Source organism: Argopecten irradians, chromosome 2 (assembly GCF_041381155.1).
Source record: "Argopecten irradians isolate NY chromosome 2, Ai_NY, whole genome shotgun sequence".
In the NCBI taxonomy this organism is placed as follows: domain Eukaryota; kingdom Metazoa; phylum Mollusca; class Bivalvia; order Pectinida; family Pectinidae; genus Argopecten; species Argopecten irradians.
Window position 1 is genome coordinate 66,383,137 of NC_091135.1, and position 25,729 is coordinate 66,408,865.

The following is a 25,729-nucleotide window of genomic DNA, read 5'->3' on the forward strand; positions in this document are numbered from 1 at the left end:
TACTGGCCAAGGTCGATCGTGACCAACCTCAGATGAGTCGAATTTCCTGTATTCCTCGGAACTATTGATCTGGTCCCCTGCTGTTTGAATTATAGGGGTTTTACTGTATATAAGCTAACAAGAGGCCCATGGGCCTTAACGGTCATCTGACTCATGCCACAAAACAGTCACAGTATTAAGTAGTGGTTAACAATTAATATAAGAAATACAAAGAACATCTTAGTTTAATACGTTTCTGAAATAGGTAAAGTTCATTTGTTGAGCCCCTTTCACAACTATTATGGTTGTTATTTACTCAAGTGATAAAATTTTAAAGCCAAATTTCAGTCAAATTACCCCTTCTGAGCCCCGCTCTCTGTCCCTATCCGTCAGACCTAACTCGTTTATATAAAATATAATTGCCCAATCCCCAATGATGTTTTACACCAAATATGGATGTAATCCACTCAAGGGTTAAGGAGGAGTATGATTTTAAATTTTATCAAAATTCCCCCTTCTGAGCCCCGCTCCTCAACTCGTTTATATGAAATATATGATTGTCCTTCCCCAATGATGTTTTGCATCAAATATGGTTGCTATCCAATCCAGGGTTTAGAAGGAGTAGGATTTTAAAGCCAAATTTCATCAAATTTCCCCTTTCTGAGCCCCGCCCCTCTGTCCCAGGGGTCGGATCTAACTCATTTAAAATATGATTGTCCTTCCCTAAAGATGTTTCACACCAAATATGGATGATATCCACTGAAGGATGAAGGAGGAGTAGGATTTTAAAGCTAAAATTACAGAAATTCGCCCTTTTGGGGCCCCACCCCTCAGCCCCTAGGGGTCGGACCAGGCTCATTTATATAAAATATGATTGTCCTTCCCAAATAATGTTTCACACCAAATATGGATGAAATCCATCCAAGGATGAAGGAGGAGTAGGATTTTAAAGCTAAAATTAAGAAAATTTCCCCTTTTGGGGCCCTGTCCCTCTGTCCATAGGGGTCGGACCTATCTCATTTAATAAAAAATGATTGTCTTTTCCCAATGATGTTTCATACCAAATTTGGTTGCCATCCATCCAAGGATGAAGGAGGAGTAGGATTTTAAAACTTAATTTAAGAAAATTTGCCCTTATGAGGCCCCACCCCTCAGCCCCTAGGAGTCGGACCAGGCTCATTTATATGAAAAATGATTGTCCTTTTTCAATGATGTTTCACACTAAATATGGATGAAATCTATCAAAGGATGAAGGAGGAGTAGGATTTTAAAGCTTAAATTAAGAAAATTTCCCCTTTTGGGTCCCTATCCTTTGCCCCTAGGGGTCGGACTTATCTCATTTATATAAAATATGATTGTCCTGCCCCAATGATGTTTCATACCAAATATGGATGTAATTCACTCAAGGGTTAAGGAGGAGTAGGCTTTTGTATAAGTAGTCTGACGCACGGCGCACAGCGGACGGCACACAACGACGGACAAAACACGATGACAATAGGTCACCCTGACCTTTGGTCAGATGACCTAAAAATGCACAGTTAAAAAATCCAGATAAGGGATGCAATTAGTATAAAAATGAGACTGATAAACAGTAAAAATCCATACATATCATACTGTTTAAACATCATTTTATTCTGATATACTAAAACCATTTGTCAAGTAGGGCGTTCTCCTGTACAATCTGTTGTACCAGCTGTATCACCAGATTCCTCACTATTCGAGTCAACAGAACTGGATATGTCATTCATATCCTGATCTATACTGATGTCCTTTAAAGATTCATCTGGATTGTCTAGCTTCACATGATCTTTCCATTTGTCCATGATATTATCAAGGTTACTGTCTAACATAAGGCCAGACAGTAAATTTAATGATTCCTTATTTTCCTGATTTCGTTTCTTTTTCGTCTTAGATTTTTCTCTATAATTTACACCTTCCTCCGAATAGTATAGTGCACCATATTTGCTAGCATTGGTAAGGTCGACTGGCACTTTGTCCCCCCAATGAGAACGACGGACCACTTCGTACAGAGGCCTGAAACACAAAATTTAACATCATAAGGCACACAAAATTTCCACAGGTGCATATAGTTTGTTCTAGTGAAGATATTGTAATAGATGTCTTGGTATATTCTCTTGATAATAATTATTACCAAGATATGCTCTCAGAATATTTTTTGTCTGCAAATGCCCATGGTAGTTTCCTGGGGGCTACACAATTTTTACAACAGAAGATGTCTAATGCGGCTATCTGCCGATGCGGGCTATATATTAAAGTTATTTTAAATACACACAAAATAGCAGGTGAATAGCTAAGGTACCCTCTACTATACCAAAGTATTTTCACATGAGCTAATCTTTACATTTGAAACCTATTGTCAAACAGATACTTTGCTTATGATAACTTTACAAGTCTTTTTATATTTTATATGTAAAGAGAAATACACATAAACAAGAAGCTGTAGAAGAGGTTGCTTGGCCTGGATGTGAAAGTTGCTATGGAAGGTTGAACTGAGAAGGATAGAGGCAAAATCCTGACAAGATACCAACGATTGTTAACATAGATCTATATCTGTAGCAACACTTAATTAGCTGTATAGTAACAGGAGGCTAACAGGGTCTGTATAACTTACCTGTTTAATTCCGTAAATACTACAAAACCCACTATTCTAGGTAAACAGTTTATGTACATGGTATTAGTGATGATCTCTACTTACCTCTGTGACTTTTTCTTGGACACAACGTAGTGTCGGAGACTACCGTCATGGCAACAAATACGACAGTGAGAGTGGTGATCTTTATGTTTCATTGCCTGGACAATCCGTGGCCACTTAGCATCTATAAACAATGAAAGTCAGACAAATAGTAACAGCTTCCTGTACAGTTGCCTGATTCACAGTCCAATGTCAATCTCCCAACATTTCTATAGAACCAAACAACTTTCAATTATTCAGTTCTATTGACTTACTTCCGGTACCAAGTATGCTACTTTTAATGTACAAAGGACAAATAAACTCATCAAGATGATCTAAATGATGCGGTGAAAAACCTAATGGTGAAGAAAATATTTTATTACTGTAAGGTTCGTAGGGGAGGTGTTGGAATAAAATCAAAAAGACCGATATTAATATCTCACTAAAGCTTCCTTTAATATAATCTACATACAAGTGATTGTTTCTGTTATTTTAGTTACACACAGCTTGAAAACATCTTCCCTCACCTGTCGTGTTGACCTCTCCTCGTTTCAGGATTACATACGAGTATGGGGTTGTCATCTTGTCCAAATAAATCTGGTTTAGAAAGAGAACAATTTTTGACAAATCGATACCAAACTTGTACCCTAGTTCATTAAAAATACAAATAATGGCTTCATCTAAAAGTTACCTTCGGTGGTAAAAGTGATGAATGGCAATGATAGAAGATTATCAACTAGAACACTGACACGTCAGGAATGGCCGTGCTCAATGTGCCTTACGATTAGAAAATGACTGATGACAGTATAGTACAAGAAATCCTATAGGGACTGCCTGTCAGCCATAATGTTGACCGATTGGTCCCAAAATGCAATATGCACAACAAGGGCACTAGGGAAACCTACATATAAAATTTGAGACAGATCCCTGTGTTACTTTGTGAGAAATAGCAGTAACAATTTTCAACTATCAAAATCCAAGATGGCTGCCTGTCAGCCATTTTATTGACTGATAAGATACAGAAGAATTCCACAGAAGTGGATGTGTCGCCAGCACAGCAGTTTAAAACATCACAAAAAATAGTTATTTACAGTTGAAAATATTGTTAATAATTAGGTGAAGTTATCAAGTGTCGTACCTCTTACAAATATTGACGAATTTTGACCAGAATCGAACCCATCTGAGATTTCATTAATACAGCAATTCAGCAATACACCAAATTTGTTTGAAATCGGACAATAGATACTAAGGTTAGAAATAGCTGTAAAAAACTTCAACTGTCAAAATTCAAGATGGCTGACAGGACCGATCGGTCCCAAAATACAATATGCACAACTAGGGTCCCAGATAAATCTATACCGCCGGTATATGGAATTTGAGACAGAACCCCTCTGTACTTTCTGAGAAATAGCGGTAATAATCTTTACCTATCAAAATCCAAGATGTAGGTTTGTCAGCCATCTTGTTAATTCATCGGTCCCAAAATGCAATATACCCAACTACAGCCCTACGGGAACCTTATACATATGTAAATTAAGAAAGATCCCATCAGTACTTTCCAAGAAATAGTGGTACTAATCTATAACTATCAAAGATGGCGGCTTGAATTTGAAATTGATCCCTTCAGTAATTTCTGATCAATAGCGATAACAATATTTTACTATCAAAATACAAGATGGCGGCCATCTTTTTGACTAATCAGTCCCAATATGCAGAACCAGGGTCATAGGGAAACCTACATTTGAAATTTAAGACATATGAGACAGATCTTTTCAGTACTTTCTGAGAAATGGCAGTAACAAGAAAAACAGACGGATGGCCGGACGGACAGAGAGACAGACAACCTAATTAATTGAGGCCCTAATTATGAGTGATGTTTAACAGCTAATGGCATAACATTTGGCATTGATAATAAACTACAGTATGGTGTTTTATATACCAGGTATATAGAAACTAACTGAAACTAGAAATATGTCTGTTAGACATTAAGTGCTTGCAAACTACTTCCTAAAACCCTGATTTCTAGTACAATACGCATCTATAAAGCCCATGCTCTGAGATATAACTTACACATACAACTAGATCCCTAGGGGAACCTGTACATGAAATTTGAGACAGATCCCTTCAGTACTTTCTGAGAAATAGCAGTAACAAACTTTGATTGTCAAAATCCAAGATGGCGTCCTGTCCGCCATCTTGTTCACTGAACAATAAATACTTTCCTTTGCTACAGCACTGTCCAGTCTCTGTGTACGTGGTGACTTACCTGTGTCATGCTTGATCGCCTCTCCCGAGTACACCAGATCTAGAGCTCTGGCACCCACACTGATATTGTAACGTTTTTTATTCTGTTTCTCTTACACGGGGCTGGGTTAAAAAATATTTATTAGAATCTCAGCAAATGCAGCCTATGGTCCCAGGGGTTAGTAAGCAATAATGCAACATACACCTAGGACCGGTTCAAACTCTGTAAATGTCTTTGGCCGGTTCTAAAGTTATCTATTTATATATATATGTCTTTCGAGGAGCGCTAACGTGCTCCACGGGATATGTAGATAGCTTCTGCTATTCATAGCCGCTATGAAAATTAGAAAAATACATTCAATCACTATGTATGATAAGCCGCTTGAAGTTTACACAAAATGAAGGTGTTTAGCACTGTCTAATGTAACTATTGTTAATTTATAGTAGAACATCGCTGACAGGTATCTCTTAGTATAGGTTTTTAAAAGGTTGGTGTCACTTAATCTTGGCAAAATCTATTTAACGGTATAAGACAATGACTTCCGGTATCGTGTGCGCAGCTGAAATCTGCGCATAGAGTACGCTCGCACTAAAAATCCTTTTCATAATGATTTGACACATTGCTGAACTTTGACATTTGAAATTTACTTTTTTATATTGCTCAAGACCACAAAGGCTCGCAAACACATCAACTAGTGCCTTGTGATAGGTTCAATATTGATTGATCAAATTCAGATTTCCAGTGAAATATGATAATCATATTATTGTACATTATATAATTTCTCATTATCTGAATTCACAAGACAAAGGCAGTTATTATCATTGCCTCATCACTGTAACTCTAGTAGTTGGTCTGTTATTAGTGTCAGTGCAGTAAGATTCGAAATATTAACTCTTTAGAGATGAAGGGCAAATTTAATGTTATGAATGTTCAAACATCTAAACCATTGCCGATGGCAGTTTTGATGTAAGACATTGGTGCATTGACTTGAGATTTCTTTAGATTACTTAATTAAGTCTAGTCACAAAATTGCCAGATGTTTTAGACTCCCTTCATCAGAATGTTCACTTGGTACCATAAAAAATAATACACACCTTGGATTGTCTGAGAGGCTCATAACTAGCACTAAAAGTGCAAGCAATTTTCATGTCTTTGATGGCAAACTTTGGACATTTCATATTGTGAGGACACTGAAAATAAATGTTTTTTTTTGTATAGTTTCTTATAAGCACATATATACATCCAATAAAAGTGAAAAACAAAGGGACATCACCTTGGCAAACTCCTTTAAATTCTTTTAAATATGATATTTTTGATGAGAACTATAACAAAATGACCTACTGGTATCACAGGGACCTGGCACAAATTTTTTTAACCAACAGTATACATACATGTATATATTATAGTATCAAGGGTATGAACTCAGTGGTAGAGAAAATCGGACCTATTTTTTTTTTTTTTTTTTTTTTTTTTTAACCAACAGTATTCAGATGAAAAAATTGAACATGGCATCAGAGGTTAAAGTATGAGCTACACGATGTTTAAATGGAGTTTCTACAAAGTACGGGACTTGACACCTCCAAAGAAGATTGTGGATGAACACAGTTAAGGGTACTCTTTACCACCACAAGCGTAGATTTTGTGATTTCAGCTTGGTTTTTGAGGTATCCATTAGAGGCAAGACAACATTTCGAGTGGACAGGGAAATGTTCATAGCATATTTTTCGTAAATTTCCCGATTCATCAGGCCATAACTTGGTCAATACTTGGTCACTTTTGTTCATCAAGCACTTTTTGGAAAGATAAATTATTTCTCTTTAAGGATGTATTCTTCTGTGGTTTCAGTCCCGTTAAAGTCTCGTTTCGACATAGATCAAAAACGTTATGAGATTTTCAAATACGATTTATCAATATCTGTAGCATGTGGTCTGTAGCAAATTTTGTCAAAAAATTACATTTATATTTTTAGTAGATTTTTTTACACAGCGATTTTTAGAAATGGCCAATTTGGCGGCCATTTTGAAATTGTGTCTTTTTTGGCTTTGAGAAGAGCCATCGTTTTCCCATTTTTTTCTTAAATTGTTTTTACTTAAATCATCACCGCGTCAGCATTTTCAGCTGTATCGAGTTAATTTTTGCTGTTAATCTTCACTGGGTTCATGTTAATTAAAACATTGAACATTAATATTGATATGCAAACTATTGACAAAAGTTTAATACCAGAACTTTTTCTATCAAGTATTAAATTTGACAAAAATGGCTGAAAATGGTGCATTTTGGAGCTCAAAATTAAGGGGTAGGGGTAGCATATGTTGTTATTTTGAGAAAAAATATGACTCTTATTAATCATAACTTGGCTTTAAATTCTAGTGTATGTGGTCAAAACGGTGAAATTCCAATAAAATCCACTATTTTGTCATTTTGGTATCTTTGAGTGATAATAACTCAAAAACGAGCACACGGACATATGTTTTTTCTTCCATTTTCTTTCATGGTATGAACTCCTCTTTCCAAAAATTTATATGAGAAAAAAAGTTTAATACAAGAAAATTTTGACTTCTCAGAGGAGTACATCCTTAAGGGAAGATATGTGTCACTGGTATGTAGGGCCCATTTATTAAACAAGAGGCCCATGGGCCTTAACGGTCACCTGAGTTCAGATACAGAATGAAACAAAGACATGCATATAAACACTAATATATATTTAATTTGCCCATCAGGCCCTTGAAGTCAGTCAGTGATTTTATAAATTTGACTTTTTAATCTATGAAGATTATTTGGTTCCATCAAATCTGTGAATTCAGGAGAAGATTTTTAAAATGTTATCCATTTTGACCCCTTTTGGCCCCACCCCTCTGGCCCCTGGGGGTCGGCCAGGACCAATATGGATATGATGTTAAAATGCTATCTCAGGCTAATAATTCTAACCCAGATTGACTAATTTCCTATGAAAACTAAGCAAATAATGTTCCTAAATGTGTTTTTCCTATAAAAACTATAGTAAATTTGACCCCCCCCCCCAGGAGAAAATCTGAGATCCCAGGGCCATGAAATTCACAATTTTTGTAAAGGGCCTTAAGACCTTCCAATCTATCAAGAGTATCTGGTTCCATCAAATCTGTGAATTCAAAAAGAAAATTTTTGAAACTACCATTTTGACCCCTTTTGGCTCCGCCCCTCTGGCCTCAAGGGTCGGCCATGACCAATATGGATATGATGTTAAAATGCTATTTCAGACTAATAATTCTAACCCAGTTTGACTAATTTCCTATGAAAAATAGGCAAATAAATTTCATAAATGTGTTTTTCCTATATAAACTAAAGAAAACTTGACCCCCTCCCCAGAGGGAAACATGAGACCCCAGGGTCATATTATTCACAATTTTTGTAAAGGACTTTAAACCATTTCCATCTATGCAGAGTATTTGATTCTACCAGTTCCAGAATTTCAGACGATTTTTGAAGTTTTAGCCTATTTGATCCGTTTTGGCCCCACCCTTAAGGCCCCTGGGGATCAGTCATGGAAAATTTGGTAATAAGATTCAATGGCCATCACATAGGGATAATTCTGACTGCAATTGACTAATTTCCTATTATAATGACTAAATAATGCTCAAAAATGTGTTTTCCCCATATAAACTACAGTAAACTTAACCCCCTCCCTGGGGGAAACCTGAGACCCAAGGGTCATATGATTCACAATTTTCAAAAAACACCTTAAGACCTGTCCATCTATGACAAGTATTTGATTCTACCATTTCCAGTATTTAAGAAAAAGATTTTTAAAGTTTGAGCCTATTTGCCCCTTTTGGCCCTGCCCCTCTGCCCCGAGGGGTTGACCAGGACCAATATAGATATAATATTAAAATTTTATCTCAGGCAAATAATTCTAAACAAGTTTGACTCATTTCCTATGAAAATTGGGCAAAAAATGTTCATAAATGTGTTTTCCCTATATAAACTATAGTAAACTTGACCCCCTCCCCAGGGGGAAACGTGAGACCCCAGGGTCACATAATTCACAATTTTTGTAAAGGACCTCAAGACCTTTCCATCTATGAAGAGTATGTGATTCTACCATTTCCAGAATTTCAGAAGAAGATTTTTGAAGTTATATAGCCTATTTGACCCCTTTTGACCCGCCCCTAAGGCCCCTTGGGGTCAGTCATGGAAAATTGGTTAATAGGATTCAATGGCCATCTCATACTGATAATTCTGACAATATTTGACTCATTTCCTATTACAAATGATCAAATAATATTCAAAAATGTGTTTTCCCTATATAAACTATAGTAAACTTAACCCCCTCCCCAGGGGGAAACGTGAGACCCCAGGGTCATATAATTCACAATTTTTGTAAAGGACCTTAGGATCTTTCTATCTATGAAGAGTATTTAGTTCCATCACATCTGTGAGTGGAGAAGATTTTTGAAATTTTAGTCAATTTTACCCCTTTTGGCCCCTCCCATAGCTCCCTGGAGGGTGGGGACTACATAATTCACAATTTTGATTGGCCTTATGCCTTAGAAGGTTTATGCAAAATTTCATTGAAATTCCTTCAGCAATTTTGGAGAAGAAATCGAAAATGTAAATTGTTTACGTACATACGACGCACGACGGACGACGCACGATGACGGACAAAAGGCGATTAGAATAGGTCACTTGAGACTTCGTCTCAGGTGGACTTCGTCTCAGGTGACCTAAAAAATCACAGTTTTAAACAAATGGGTCCGTTTTTCTCTACTGCCGAGTTTACACCCTTGATACTATAATATATATATATATGTATATACTATTGGTTCAAAACATTTGTGCCAGCTAGGTCCTTGTGACCAGTATATTTACATTACACTGCAAATTGTCTTATATGGGATTCACATATATATATACCACAGTTCTTTGTTTTAACTTACTGGCGCAAACACGTGTGGTTCTGTTCCAGCTCTCACATCTGATGATGACTTGGAAAATATAATGTAAACAATGAACAATGTATTCTGTAATCAATTTAGTAACCATTCCATTTGATTGCTTCTCTCAGCTTACTAGTATTTGTAAGTAATCAACATTAGAAATATATAACAATTAAAGAGGATGATTATAAAATTATGTACAGGTAAAAGTTACGGTAAGTTAAGTTTGTTACCAGCATAGGATCATCAGATCCTCTACACCAGAATCAAATATACAACTTGGTCATGTTTAGGATAAAAGTGATTGTGAGCTACAGTTATAAAAAAGTTCTTGATTTACTGTGGTTGCCGTACTGTAGACTTCATTATGACTATAACGTACTGTCATAAAGATCAAGATGCTTTGTTAGCTCCCTAACTTTACATTTGGAGCATACTTTTATTGTTATCATTACATGTTCCTCTAAATCAGATTACTGTAAAGCAATTGAAGTTTACAGTGTCAGGTCTAACTACGTTTTTGTGGCAGATATTAATTCAAATTTGCCCATAATATATACTAAATTTAATAGTAAACAAAAATCATTTGGTTTACTGTATTTAAAAGACCTGCGTTCCTATATTAAAGGGACATAAGCCTAACTAAACTTTGAAAGTTTGAGTAAAAACATATTTATGACGTACCAGATATCTTACTAAATAATATATTGCAATTTTTGTACAAATATGTCAAATGAAATAATTAGAAAGGAAATTCCATATTTTCATATTTGGGAGCAACCCAGTGCAGAAACTATGATGTCTAGTGAGATAAAAAATAGTAGTATTGAACTTTAGTGACCTCCCACAATGCACTGCACAAATTATTAAATAAGTGTAAACAAAATGGCAGGTGAAGCAAACACAAACAAATTCTGATAGAAAACAGAGTATGGCAAGTGTCATTAACATGAAAGGAGGTAAATATAAATGGATCGCAGCAATACAAAAGACCGGGGCAACTTCCCACTTTATACTGATGTGATGTACATGTACCATTACCACAAGAACCCTTTGCGGTGCCTGGTCGAATGAAATGTTTCGTTTGACTTTCAATTTATATCATTGTAACGCTAAAACAAATTTGTTTTATTACGATTATTAACAAATATGACTTACACTTCATACGTCAACGATCAAATGTTCCTTACCATGTCTGCAAGTTTGTTGTTCATTATAGCCTCGTTTATATAATATGGCGGTCTATTTAACAATTATTTGGGGTTGGTTATATAACCAATCATTGTAATGAAACCATCAATAAACATCTGAAAATCATATATAACATACAAAACAACTTATTTTTTATATGGTATTTTACAGAAGAAAATTGTTACTTTGTTTACAATTACCTCTAGAAGCCATTCTTTTGCCTCCTGTATCATACTGTGACCTGCGTAGGAGCCATTTTCTATCAACACCTGTAAATTCAAAATTTACACAATGTCACAGTCAGCGTTCGAAATTAACGCCTGTCCTTCTGCCCCTGCCCGGCAACTTTATAATCGGGCAGACAATTTTTACCTTGTACACTGGTCCTTTGACTGGCAACTTTTGGTCCAGATAGATGATATATACAAAACAAAATGGCAGTAGAATTGTAGAAAGGTCGAAATTCAAATTTTACAAAAAAAGTTTTCTGAATATTCTGGTTTTCAGTCAACTTTGTTGAGAGCCGACGATACCTATCTGGTTATGCAGATATATTTTGTTAGTAAACCTATTACTTTGCTAGTAAATTAGTAATTATATAAACTAAAAGGATGAATTGTAACTTTGTAAGGACCAGTAACTTTTAGTCAGGACCAATGACTTTTACGATTAGCCGGTCCTTAGGACCAGCAGGAAAAATCCTTAAGGGAGAACACTGGTCAAAGTTGTTCCCTTTCTTTACCAAACTCTCACAGTAATCTGTCACAGTTATTGATTTAAAGGAGAAGAATTAACAAAGAAACTAAATCTAATGGATAACATGGTACTTAAGCAGATACATACAAATTAATATCTCTATTTTCTGTAGGAGATACTGTAAACCAATTTTCTCTCAATTAATTTCTCGATTTCCATTTCAAAACAACTTTGGAAAGATTAACATTTGCAGATTTAAAATTTGAATTGAAATTCCTATCAGTATAAGTAATGTAGATATTAATTTGCAGAGAAATGCAAATTTATTTTGATTGCAAAATTCACGAATTAATGCATGGGCAAAACAAATTGGTTTACAATACTCTCAGAGGTCACATAAGAAAAGTTTTCTTCATTTTTAGAGGTCATTTCAAAGTGATGAAGTTTACCAGATAGTCAGATGTCATGTTCCACAGGTGGTTGACCAGCTCCAGGCGATCCATTTGGCTAGGTCGTTCCAGTAAAGTGAAGGCACTCACAACCAAAGGAAACGGTAGCTACAACAAACCAAAGGATTATTTGTATAGCATTCCACAAAACTCTGAGGCAAATATTGCTGTTGTAGTAGAATAGACAGAATTGATCCCCTACAACCAAGTAGTTACAATACATTGATTTGAAAAGGGGTTCAAACTAAAACTGGATATAAAGCAAAATAAAAGTTGCAATAAAACGTCTTGAGAGAATAGAATTGACTCAAAACATATCTAGTTAAAGGCGTCATTTCTATAGCAAAACATGCAAATGAGAAGGCAAAGGTCAGTGAAACCCTATAGGTTATACTTACAGAACTATGAGAGGGAGGCTTGTCTCTAAAATATACTCCTGGTATCACCATCTTCTTGTGCTCCTCTCCCTCTGTCAAACCAAAACAGGTTGAGGTTATTGTTTAACAAAACAATTTTATCTAGGTCAAATTTATTCTTTTACAAAACAATGTAGGCCAAGGTTATTCTTTCACAAAACAATATAGGTCAAGGTTATTCTTTAAAAATAAATGTAGGTTAAGTTTACTATTTTACAAAACAATGTAGGTCAAGTGTACTATTTTACAATACAATGCAGGTCAAGTTTACTATTTTACAAAACAATGCAGGTCAAGTTTCTTCTTTATCTGTGACTTACCCTGTAGTAATAGTCTAGCCAGAGTTGACATATCTGTGGCTGGGTCCTCACAATAATACTGTGTTATAGTAGACCCCCAAACAGTGTTGCCAGCCCTGGAAATCACATGGCCATAATTATTCAACTATCATGGGCAAAATTAATACTATGCCAAAAACAATAGAAGCAATAGCGGAATTTTTGTTCAATCTTATTATGCCTTTATAAAAAAATGTATGTATACAAAAAATAAATGAAAGATTTTGGTACAACTAAAGATAGAACTTAAAGTTTGTAACTACATGTATATGCATTGAAAAATCCAAACTAAGAACAGAAATCAATTACATCACAAAGTACCACTTAGACTCACCATACAGCTGTTCCTAGACCGCTACCTACATTATACATTGAATTTGGTTTGAAATCTGGATTTCTCATCTCTATCTGCAACATACATCAATGACCTTAATCAAATGTGCTACTCTCTATACCTTTAATGAGTTTATATATATGCTTCTAAGAAATGAGTTTATATATATGCTTCTAAGAAAATGGATTCCAGGGCAAAGAACTTGAATGAAAACATTCTTATGTCAGACTTTCAAAATGTTCCAAAAGCAGTCAGTATGTAACACATATCCTTGTAATCTCAGGCTAATAAAATACACTGCACAGTTATGAGTTATCAAAGTAACAGGAAAGTCTGTATTAATTATTCTGATAATCCTTATAATTCAGCAGGAGAAGCAATGATTTAAAGGAATATATTTATATTCTAAGTCTCAATCCTATGTGGAGCCAGACCAACAGCTATAATACACAGGGTAAAGCTTGAGTAAGCGTTGATACATAATGTGTTCATTTCCATATAAGGAAGGTAAAAACTAACCTAGGTTCTGTTCAAAGGTCCATAACATGTTGTGTAAAGTGACATACAACAGAGTGAGCCTAGCAAATAACATATCTAAATAGTCTTCAGAATATTGTACATCTGGCCAAAATACAGACAGCTGAAATTGTTTTCATACCTCATTAAGACACGTCCTAATGATACTGTAGTTCTTGGACAGGCGAGCAAGAAGATACACAATCGTTGTGTAACCTGTATAACTATTAAAATCACAATTAAAAACCATTAAACAATCTCTATTATCTTTATACAATGTTAGTTTACATGTTTTTCATTGTAAGGTGTTAAGTTTTGTTTCATTTCTTTGTAAGAATAAATCAAAATTAATTATCTCGCTTAAACCTAACTCATGTACTGCAATGTAGTTTGTACTCATTCACTGAGAACAAATACAATAACATATATGAATAAGTAAAACTATAATAGTATAACCCCTCTAATTCAAACCTGGATTCCTCGAATACCCACTATTCGCCAAATTGGTCATACGGTCCTGACCGTGTCCCTATATAATTTATATAACAAAACCCCGGATAGCTCGAACAGCTATTTGTCGATTATCCATTATTCCTCGAACAGAAACATATCCCCGTTTCATCAAATACATAGTACTATTTACCCATGAATTCGTCAAACAGGTGTTCGTCCCTTGAGAATTTTGTCAAGTGTGAATTTTCCCTGTGTGACACCTGACTGCACTGATCGACATGAATACTAGCTCACGATCTGTGGGATCAATGGTGTCAGTATTACCTACCTACACGATAACCAGTCGTTGTTTGATATGGTACATTGTACCTTGACCTAAATGACAATTGTTTAATCTGCTGTGACTGACATTTGATTTACTTTCTCATCAGCATTTTCAAACGCTCATTTTATGTAATACATATTTTTTCAACTTGATATTGCTATATCAAAAAAACCACTTTCATAAAAAATCCAAAATGCTGAATATTAGGGTAATTAAAATGTCATTGACATACATTGTTTGTCATAGTTTGAGAGCGGACATTTTGACTGTCAACGATCGATCATGACCAACCTCAGATGAGTCGAATACCCTGTATTCCTCGAATTATTGACTTAAGTTTGTTTTGAGAAGTCGGGGCCTGGTCCCCTGCTGTTCGAGGGGTTTTACTGTATATATAGCAGTGTTGGTAATTATTCTGAATTATGTGTGGTCAGTTACCTTATACTTTGAACCTTACACTTGACACTTACTCAACAGACTTCTGTAAATGTGTGGTGCGGCGAAGAATCTGTTGTATGTTATTTTTCCTGTTCATAAGAAAAATTCGTCGTTCTTCTTCACTCATAGTTGATGGGTCTTTTTTGTCTGCAACCAAAACAAAAGCAACCATAATTGTTTATCACAACAGTATATACCCAAATATCAATATGAAATCCTATTTCCTTACAACACAGAGTATAATGCCTTTACAGCACCTGGTATTTCACTTATAGCATACAATCATGTACTTAACTGTTTCATTAGCTAAAAGATCCTGGTTATAAAGACAAAGCAAACATTCAATAACTGACCATTTAAAATGTTTGCATTTTTCATGGCAAAAACCCCCACCCTATTACCACCACATGACAATTAAAAGTAATGTCAGCAATATAAAATATATTGATGTGTAGGTAAAGACTGTGTTTACTTTTCTTCTCCAAATTATGGTTGATTAGTGCCACTTTTTCTCGCAAAATTTCTGGATCTGGTGGCGGATGGCGACCCATAATGCTAGCATCAAACTTCTTGGCCTCCTCTGGAGTGGATCTTTTTCCATACTCTGTATCAATGTGTAAAGTTTATATTTAGTAATACACTATCAGTATCTGCCTCCAGCTCTCTGGTTAGCTTGTAGCTAGTATGAATGTATAAAATTCTCATATAAACCAGGTATTACAGTGGTACACTTATATGACTCTATGTATCATTCTCAAAAGGAAACTTGAATAGTTATTATTATCATATAAGATTGCTCAGAAAATAAATAAGCAACTACAAGCTACTATAAATTATAGAAATGAAAGGTATAAATAGAAATAATCAAAGGCATACCACTACAATACTCACTTTGCATTACAATATCAACAGCATTCACTAACTTAGAAGGTAAAGGAAGAAGCTTGTTCTGTGACAAACGACCTGGATGGTTTCTCCTTTTAATATTCTCCATGTCCATCTTCTTCAGAGTTTCTGCTTCAATGTTAATATCAGGTGGAAACTGAAGTTCATCCTGAGCGTACTGTCAAAATTCAATTATTAATATCATCATGAAATCACATGATAACTACGTATATTATATATAATCACAACTCTTAATTGTATTGTAAGAGTGGACGTGAAGCAGACGGAGTGATCAGCAAACAAATTATAATTTATAGATATATCAGTGTTTATGTCAAAATTTGTTCTTTTTCCTGTGATTGTCCATCAGTACTATTTGGAATTGTTTCACATCTTCAGCATCAGCAACAACTTGAGGTTCATGTACATGTAGCAATAAGATTGCAGCTCTCTGTGCGGCCAAAGGCCATGAAGCTCTAACCAGAACACGTGTGTGAGCATATAGATTCCAATATATTCCAGTACCTATTGGACTTTGAAATTGTGTCCTGCTGGAAAAGATTAGTCTAGTGCCTTCATGCAGGCAGCCATGCATGTTTTAATTCTCATAATTGTGGCCAAGTGGACTATTCCACTTTTAATTAGTTAATTTGTATTTTATCAATTTGATTGTATTGTATATTGATACATGGGTTGTATATTGTTTTAATTTCATTTGTTTTTAAGTAATTTCTTTCCGGTCAATGTAATGTTGATGTCTCACTGAATTATGTATCACAGAGTGTGGTAAGTGCTCTGTGATATACAAGTAATATACATATGTAGAGTGAGCTCACTCACTCTACCTGATGAGCTATAAATAGATTTTACCTGTGTATGTATGAAGTATGTATGGTCATGTGACTTGTCTTTGTGAATGGCCACTATCAAATGTACTGTCTATGTCCTGTGCGAATGTAGACTAGTAAAGTCCAGTGTTTGACCTTGACCTGGCCTATCTGACCTGTTGTCTTATTGGTCGATATTTTTTGGACGGAAAGTCTTTGAGAAAAAATTAGACAGTAGCTTGAGATCTGGGGAAGGAGCAACATCTCCCCTTTTTGGAGATCTATATCCTGATATATGCCTATAAGCTACAAACCCAAATGAAAGTCTAATACTTTTTATATTATCTTTTTACATATTATTTTGGTATTTAAAGTATGCATGGTAATTAACAAATGTAGATTGATTCAATTAATTATTGAGAAAGTGTATACATTTTGAATAGAGTGCAATTTGAATTAGATTGTAACTTACATTTGTCATATCTCTAAATCCAGTATGAATTTAGTAACTGTGTAATTTGTGTATGTATTTTAAAAGTAATTGTGTATGGTTTTATACTTGTTACTGATTGATTTATTTATAAATCTTTCAGTGGAATCATGTAGATGTCTGCAGGTATTCTGCTGTATACATTATAGTCATAAGCGACCCTTTACCCATAGTTGAGGTAAGCTACATACACATTATAGTTAGAAATGCTTTATATATATCGATCTGATAAAGTTTAAGATATTTTTAAATTTGCTATAATATGTAACTCAGTGTAATTGGTATATTTATGTGAAACGGCTATTTATCTAAAAATGGGATTGTAAAACGAGATTAATCATTGTGTAGGGACACAAAAGTTACTAGCTTACCGTTAATACTTCACTCATCATCACCTTCTGAACAATGTAATTAAAATAAATCAAATATTAATTTTCATAATGCGGTTATCTTATGTTTCCCACCATCGTCCTAATTACTGTGTGTTAGTTGACTATCACTGCGCCAGAAGGCAAAACAGCGAAATGAATCCTCACTGTTAACATTGATTACGGAGGGGATATTGAATTTATTTGGTGTTGTAACCTCATCTTAGGCCATCAATAGACATTTTCTTATGTTCTCATTACTTTTAAGAAACTTAACTTTTTTTGTTTCGGAAAGATGGTGTGCCTTCAAATAGTTTTAATCTCACCCTGAGGTTATAATCCTAACTATATTTACATTTTTTACATGTAGCTGTGCTCTTCTGAGGCTTTGTCTAAAATCACAGAAGCCTAGCGTTCTGTCAATAATATATAAATATATAAAAATAGTCCTATACACTAGGGGTGTTTTTATATATTTATACTATATGTAATATGATGGACTCATGCAAAATAATGCCTCTTTATCCATATCTAAATTAGTATTGTAAGATAATCAAATGAACTTAAACATAATTCACTTATAACAATTGTGGAGTATGAATTTTTCATATATTTGTAAGTACTGAAAGAATGTTAGTGTTCTCATAGTTGGCTTTTTTATGCGTGTGATACAACGGTTCCACCATGGCCCGCAAATTCTATATACAAAGCTTTTTCGCCCTCCATCTGTTTTCTTTTCCCTTTCTCTCGTATATCCTTTTCTTTTTCCCGCTCATCCTTTGTGAGATCATTTCTGATCTGTACTTTATTCTCATTATTTCACAGGTTTCTAATGTTCTTAAACAATGTCCTTTTTGTTTCCTTTAACCCCAGAGTAATTAGAATTGGATTATATATATTATAGGCAGAACGTCAAACTCCTGTGCTTAAATTCATATGTATATGAAGTAGGTTAATAGTGCAGATCCTGGTTTTTGCAGTATCATATATCTGTAGAACAGGGAAAATACACATATGATTCCTGTCAAGTGCCCCGACCAGGAATCAAACCCGAATCTAGATCTCTGGTGTGGAAAAACTACGGCTTTACCGACTGAGCCAAAGATGCATGCTCCGTCAGCTGAGTGACAGAGACCGTATTTAACACTATGTACAAACAAGTTGGTTAGATTCCTCGGTGTCACTGCCCAGTTCTTCATAATACAAACTGATAAAACATAGATATTACATATAGGCCCCCTAAGATCTGAGAGGTTCATCTGAGACAGGTTGGGCACATGTAAATTTATTGCTATTGTAGCGATATATAGCTATAATAGCTATTTATAGCTATACAAAACTGACAGTAAACAACATTTTTGAAGATACAAATGCTTCCGCTCAAAACCGACTCCTGAAACTTGCAGGAAATGTGTATAAGGATAATTTGAACACTATGCAACCACTTTTCGTTCGAAACAATAGAGCAATAATTAACTTAATTAGCTTAATTATACCTCATCAAAACTGCTTTCAATATGTTTGAATGATCGTTATAAACAAGGATTTATAAGCGAGAAGGATTTGTGACTGTTTCTTTACATTACTAAACACCACCCGTGACGCCTATGAACCGGGAATAAAAAACGTTTATCTCAACAAATACTTGCCTTATCGAGTCAAGCGAAACACCAATGTAAAGTTTATTAAATTTCACAATGTATATTACTTGCTTTAAGAATGGAAGATTTAGAAGACATATCTTAAATTTTCGTTAAAAAAATATGACAGTTCATGAAATGACGGCCCGCTTCAGAAAGTAAAACAGTAAACCTCGCGCTCGCAAGCTACATCAAAGGCTGCGCCGGCGGGTATCAACGGGAAATCAGTCGTCGCCCAACGTCACGGTCACTGCACAAACACAAATGCTCCTGCCTTGTACTTCCCCAAAACCCAGTGTGACTTATCCTTCTTATATACGTCCTAGGTTATATATAACCACTGCAAGTTTCAGGAGTCGATTTTGAGCGGAAGCATTTTTAACTTCAACATACATGCCATATTTTTCTAGGGGTGGTAAGGAGGATTGATAACCATTTTAAGGGATTTTGGTCTCAAATAAGGGAGGTATACGCGCGACATATATGAATAAATTTAATATCTGCTTTTTATGATGAAATTCTTTGCAAAATAAACAAAAACACGAAATTTCATGTTCTGTAACAATTTTGCTTCATTTAGGTATCATTTTTCACATTGCATTTGCTTTCTTTGCTTTTTGGAATACAGCATTAGTCAGAGTGTAGCTGAAACAGTCTGCATTCATATTGAATTTTACTGAAATAAAGGAATGTGTGGTTTTGCAAAAGTAGTCACATCCCTATTTATACACCCAGTTCTGGAGTAGTTTTATTGTTCAAAATATTAGACTGGGCTTTTTAATAATCTTTCACAATAACAGATAATTAACTTAGATAAAGTTCTTAAATTTACAATCACTAAATTTAAAAAAAACCAGAGAATTGTTACAGTAGTATTCAAAATGTAATTTAATCTGAGAGAGAGAAAAAGTAAATTTCTTTTTAATTTGATTTATTCAAATTCAGTTACTACTGATAATTTTTTATTATTTATATTTTTTTTTTAAAATAAATTCATACAGAAATTCTAAAAAAAATAATACCTTTTCCATTTTTAAAAACGTGGTTATTAGGAAATCCGGAAATTCTATAAGATCCGGATCATCTATTACAATATTACCCAAATTGGGGTTGGGGCTAAACCATGTAGCCCGCCCCGAGCCCGAGCTTTGGTTATTTTCGTTTTTCTCCTCCAAAATAGCACGTATTAAAACAATTTTTGGCACAAAGAATCTTTGAGGTATTTGTTATCTATAAATATATTTCATATTTCATTAAATTAATGTGAATTTCATAAATCGATCTTTATCACTTTTCAGGGGGCTAAAACATGTAGCCCGCAATGGAGCGTGACATCTTACGATTTTCCCAAATTATTTTAAATCTATGCTTTTTTGAGAAGAATTGTTTTAATCCAAACAACAAGTAAACATAGCTGGTCTGATAAGTATAAATTTCAACATCAATATCAAATTATTTCATAACAAATTCTGCTTTTTTGTAACCTCGTTGACCTGTCTCGCCGATCTCACTGTTTACCCAAGCTGAGCCGAGCCCGAGCTAAGGGCAGGCAACTCCCCGACCTGAGCTTTTTTAATGACTGCACATGTAAAATGCACACGTTATTATTACAATATTGTATAATGTTATTAATGTAATAGCATTTTATATGTTATATTAATATTCGAATTTTAATTAAATGACATTAATTACAAAACTTGACTAAATTCAAATGAAAATTAATTATATAATTAACTTTGTCCGTGTATGAAATAAACATCAGTTATTCATGATATTGTTTATTTGTAATTTCATTATAATGTTGCTTATTTATTTGGAAGATATTCTACAATTATTGAGGTTTTATAGTGAAAGCGATTTTTTTTTAAACTATGTTAGATAAGGTCTCTGAGAAGTGGAGTGAACCATTTTTAGATTATTTCAATTCTAATATCAAGGGAGATGTCATAAATCGACCTTTATCACTTTTCAGGGGGCTAAAACATGTAGCCTGCAATGGAATGTGGCATTTTACGATTTTCCCAAATTATTTTAAATCTATGCTTTTTTGAGAAGAATTGTTTTAATCCAAACAACAAGTAAACATATATTACAAATTCTGCTTTTTTGTAACCGCGTTGACCTGTTTCGCCGATCTCACTGTTTACCCGAGCCGAGCCCGAGCTAAGGGTAGACAACTCTCTGTTCCCGAGCTTTTTCTGGTACATGTAGAACATTTAGCCATTCAAGTAAGAATGTTTCCGGGCTCTTCAACGGTGACGCAGTTCTAAAAAGAGTCAATATATCAAAGTGTTTTCTTTTCAACTTCATCTTTGGAACTTTAATAAAAAACCCATTGATGCGGTCTCATACAATCTATGTCGAAATTTAACTCTTCATAACCTTTAAAACCATTGAAACGAAACTCTACTAAATTAGCGATAGCAGAAACCCCACAGTTGACCCCGTTTGTCTGTTGCCGTGTACATTAGGTAAAATTGCCTGTAACATTGTCCAGAGCATAACTTGTAACCTGCCTAGATAATTGCTTCTTTTAAAATGTCCTGAGCATAACACATTGTATTTCCACAAAGTTTTTTATCCATTGAAATATCATTCTTTTCCTTAAAACAAATTGTACTTTTACCATTATTCACCTGATTTCTGAGAAGTATGTTTATCTGTTTCAGAAACATATATGCATAGAGATTGGAAACTCCTTCTTTGTCTTTATTGACAGGCAGCGGGACCTCCGGTTTATATGCATTTTCCCTTGGCTAACTACTTTTAAGTGTATTCTTTTAAATGTGATATTTTTGCATCAATACAAAGTTTAAACATTATATCATGGTTTAATGTGACCAGATTTCCCGATTGATGTTATTTAATATGATTTTTTAAAGCATGAAAATCAGCAATTTAGCACTTTTATGTATAGCCTTCAGCTTATATGTACCTACTCCTATTAACACCCTTTTGATCTCATTGCTATAGTAATTTTGAAGATAATAAAATGACAAAACTACTTATTTAACGGTATCTCTTTCCAAATATTTAAAGATTTGATCAAACTATTCGTTCCTTCAACTATATTATTTGTAATACCCATGTACTTGTTACCTTATTGTACATGTAATAATAACGTGTGCATTTTACATGTACAGTCATTAAAAAGCTCGGGTCGGAGAGTTGTTTGCCCTTAGCTCAGGCTCGGCTCGGGTAAACAGTGAGATCGGCGAGACAGGTACTTGTCAACACAGTTACAAAAAAAGGCAGAATTTGTTATAAAACAATTGGATATATATGTTTAAATTTATACATGTATGACCAGCTAGGTTTACTTGGTGTTTGGATTAAAACAATTCTTCTCAAAAAGGCATAATATTTTAATAATTTGGGAAAATCGTAAAATGTCACGATCCATTGCGGGCTACATGTTTTAGCCCCCTAAAAAGTGATAAAGATCGATTTATGAAATTCACATTAATTTAATGAAATATGAATTATATTAATAGATAACAAATACCTCAAAGATTCTTTGTGCCAAAAATTGTTTTAATACATGCTATTTTGGAGGAGAAAAACGAAAATAACCAAAGCTCGGGCTCGGGGCGGGCTACATGGTTTAGCCCCCACCCCAAATTGGCGGCCATTACGATTGCAAAGTTTGTGACATCCATCAAATACAGATAGGTTAACATTAAAAACGTGAGTAAATCATTCACAGTTGTAAGCAGTATTTGTTTTGTTGTAATGCTCACTAGCTGTAGTCATAAGATTTATTGAAAGGCCAGCTAATTGTTTTCGAGGCGGCCGATGGGCTGCTTGACTTCAGTTTACGTAATACACAGACGTGAGTGAAAGTGAAAGTGAAAGTGACACCACAAACCTTCTTCTTCTTCTTTGGTTTATCACCATCCGTCAATAGTGACGATTTTAGGTGAGTAATCGGCTCAGTGGCGTGGGGGAAGGGGTTATATACAGTGCATTTTTTTTTTTTTTCTTCTGGTGCTGGAATAGATAAAAGTTGATAGGTTAAAAACATGATAAAGATGAGGTGTTTATTTGTGAGTGGGGGCTTCAAGGGCTACGTTGTTTATGTTTGCCTTGAAGCCCTCCAGTGTAGTAATTTGTACTGTTGCCACAGGGAGGAGATTCCAGTATGTGATGGTGTGTGGGAAAAAGGAGTACTTAAATGTATCCTTTGTGGCTGCGATTTGTCTGTATGCATAGGGATGTGTGTGTCTAGTGCGGGTGTCTACAGGTGTTAGGTATTGTTCTGGGTTGATGGCAACGAGATGGTGTGTGATTTTATATAGGAGGATGAGTCGTGATTGTAGACGGCGTGTTTGTAGTGTTGGCCATTGGAGTGTGTAAAACATGTCTGAGACTGAAGAAGTGTTATGATATCTGTTTTGTACATATCATGCTGCTCTGCGTTGAGTTTTTTCTATTTGTTGTATTTGGCCAGTATTGTGTGGGTCCCAGATAGAGGAGCAGTACTCTAGTTTGGGTCTGACAAGTGCTTTATATGCGTGTTCTTTAATGTGTGGTGAATTGATTGTGAGGTTTCGTTTTAGGAAACCTAGTGTTCTGTTTGCATTTGCAGTGATGTTGTTAATGTGTTTGTCCCATTGGAGGTTGTTTTGCAGTGTGAGGCCTAAGTATTTACTGTGTTTGACGTGTTCAAGTGAGTGTTATGGAGAGTGTAGTTGTGGTGGATTTTGTTACGTTTGGTGGTAGAGGAGATGACGTTGCACTTGTCGGGGTGAAATTGCATTAGCCAGTCGTGTTCCCATTGTCCTGCATTGTCAAGGTCGTGTTGTAGTTTCTGTGTGTCTTCTTGTTTGTGTATGGTCTTGTAAATGATACTATCGTCTGCGAAAAGTCTAAGGGTGCTGTGTTTCATGTATTCATGTAGGTCGTTGATATATATTAGGAAAAGTATGGGGCCCAGACAGGTTCCTTGAGGGACTCCGGATGATACTGGTATTTTGTGTGAGTGTTTGCCCTCAAGTATTACTGTCTGGGTGCGATGTGAAAGAAAATCTGTTATCCATGCATGTGTGTTACCTGTGATGCCGTAGTATTTGAGTTTGTACTGAAGGCGTTTGTGTGGTACTTTGTCAAAGGCTTTTGCAAAGTCCATGATTATGATGTCTGTCTACGTGTTGTTGTTGTGGTTTTGTGTGAGGTCGTGTATGAACGTGGCCAGTTGGGTTTCGCACGATCTGGAAGGTCTAAAGCCGTGTTGTTTGTCGTAAAGTATGTTGTTGTTTTCCAGATGTGACATGGTGGCGCTGGTGATTATATGTTCCATTAATTTGCATGTGATGCATGTGAGTGATATTGGTCTGTAGTTTGCGGGATTGTATTTGTCGCCTTTTTTGTAAATGGGATTGACATTTGCGTGTTTCCAGTCGTGGTGAAGTGTTCCTGTGGTGAGTGAGCATGTAAATATTTTTGTAAGGATTGGAGCTGTGATGTCTTTGAGTTCTTTCAATATTCTGCCATGAATGTTGTCGGGGCCAGTTGCTTTATGCGGGTTTATATTGTTCAGTAGTTTGTGTATGCCCTGTTGTGTTATGTGGATGTCTGGCATAATTGGGTGTGGTGAAGGTCCTTTGTCAGGTATGGTTGTATTCTGTTCTTGTGTGAAAGCAGACTGGAATTGTTGGTTTAAGATGTTGGCTTTGTCAGTTGTGTCCGTCAACAGATGTCTGTCTTTCCGTAGGGCTGTGATGTCAGAGTTCTCTTTCTTAGTTGTTTTTATGTACGAGAAAAGTTTTTTGGGATTGTGTTTTTTGTTAGGGTGTGAGGGTCGAGGTTCGTCTTTTGGTATGTCTGTTATCATTTTTTCTAGGTAGTTGAGGTATGCGTTTCTGGTTTGTTTTTGTAGTTCTGATGTAGTTCTAAGGTGGAAATAGCACAAGGCTGCTAATTAGGGCCACTGGGGTGTTGGTCAGGGGGTCAGGGAGTGGTTACTCTCGTGCTAAAATTAACCTAGCATTTACACAAATGTGGCGACTAAAATAAAACGGAGGGTTTACAGAATACGGGAATTTAGACTCTCCTGCTGGGAGACAATAAAAGGCTTTAAAATTCGGGAGGTTTTGTCTCACGCCGGGAGGTATGGCATGTATGCTTCAAAAATGTTGTTTACCGTCAGTTTTGTATAGCTATAAATAGCTATTATAGCTACATATCGCTATAATAGCAATACATGTGCCCAACCTGTGAGAGATAACATGTAAACAAATAGACCTATATATATCTATTTTCATTACATGAAACATTGTTTGAATGAAGAAATATAAACTAATGTAAGTTTTGAATTCTTTCTATGTGCAATATATAATTCTGGTGCTTACCCCTCTTCTGAAGACTCCATGTATCAATTTACTGTATGTCAATGACGGGCGACTGAAAGCCATGCGCCTCTGCATGGCGGCTGCCATATTTGTTTTTTTACTCAGAACACCTTGGGCTTACACCATCAAAGTTAAAACAAATCCAAGAGATGTTCCGATAATTTTATCTCTTGCTCTTTTGTGC

At 35.3% G+C, this 25,729-nt stretch overlaps 1 protein-coding gene across 2 annotated transcripts; it reads right to left on the reverse strand.

Annotated features, from left to right (window-relative positions):
- Positions 1-1,590: 1,590 nt before the first annotated feature.
- Positions 1,591-25,701, reverse strand: LOC138316259 (ribosome assembly protein METTL17, mitochondrial-like). 2 transcript variants are annotated; one of them, XM_069257873.1, is made up of 15 exons: positions 25,546-25,701; positions 15,877-16,048; positions 15,458-15,589; positions 15,018-15,132; positions 13,912-13,993; positions 13,254-13,327; positions 12,902-12,996; positions 12,564-12,634; positions 12,166-12,273; positions 11,221-11,289; positions 9,830-9,877; positions 6,011-6,106; positions 3,199-3,268; positions 2,696-2,816; positions 1,591-2,013 (listed from the first exon to the last, which is right to left on the reverse strand). In XM_069257873.1, exons 1-15 carry the CDS (start codon positions 25,630-25,632, stop codon positions 1,635-1,637), a joined length of 1,719 nt encoding a protein of 572 aa, XP_069113974.1. In that variant the 5' UTR covers positions 25,633-25,701; the 3' UTR covers positions 1,591-1,634. The 2 variants fall into 2 exon arrangements, with proteins under 2 accessions (XP_069113974.1, XP_069113973.1); XM_069257872.1 differs by lacking the exon at positions 25,546-25,701 and adding an exon at positions 23,064-23,333.
- Positions 25,702-25,729: the final 28 nt, after the last annotated feature.

Coding starts and splice junctions, on each gene's coding strand:
- LOC138316259 (XM_069257872.1), bottom strand. CDS start 23,219: ATGTTTTTAACCTATCAACTTTTATCTATTCCAGCACCAGAAGAAAAA. Junction 13,328..13,911: donor TTAGGACGTGTCTTAATGAG/GTATGAAAACAA, acceptor TGTATGTTGCAG/ATAGAGATGAGAAATCCAGA. Junction 9,878..11,220: donor CAAAAGAATGGCTTCTAGAG/GTAATTGTAAAC, acceptor ATATTTTCCAAG/TCATCATCAGATGTGAGAGC.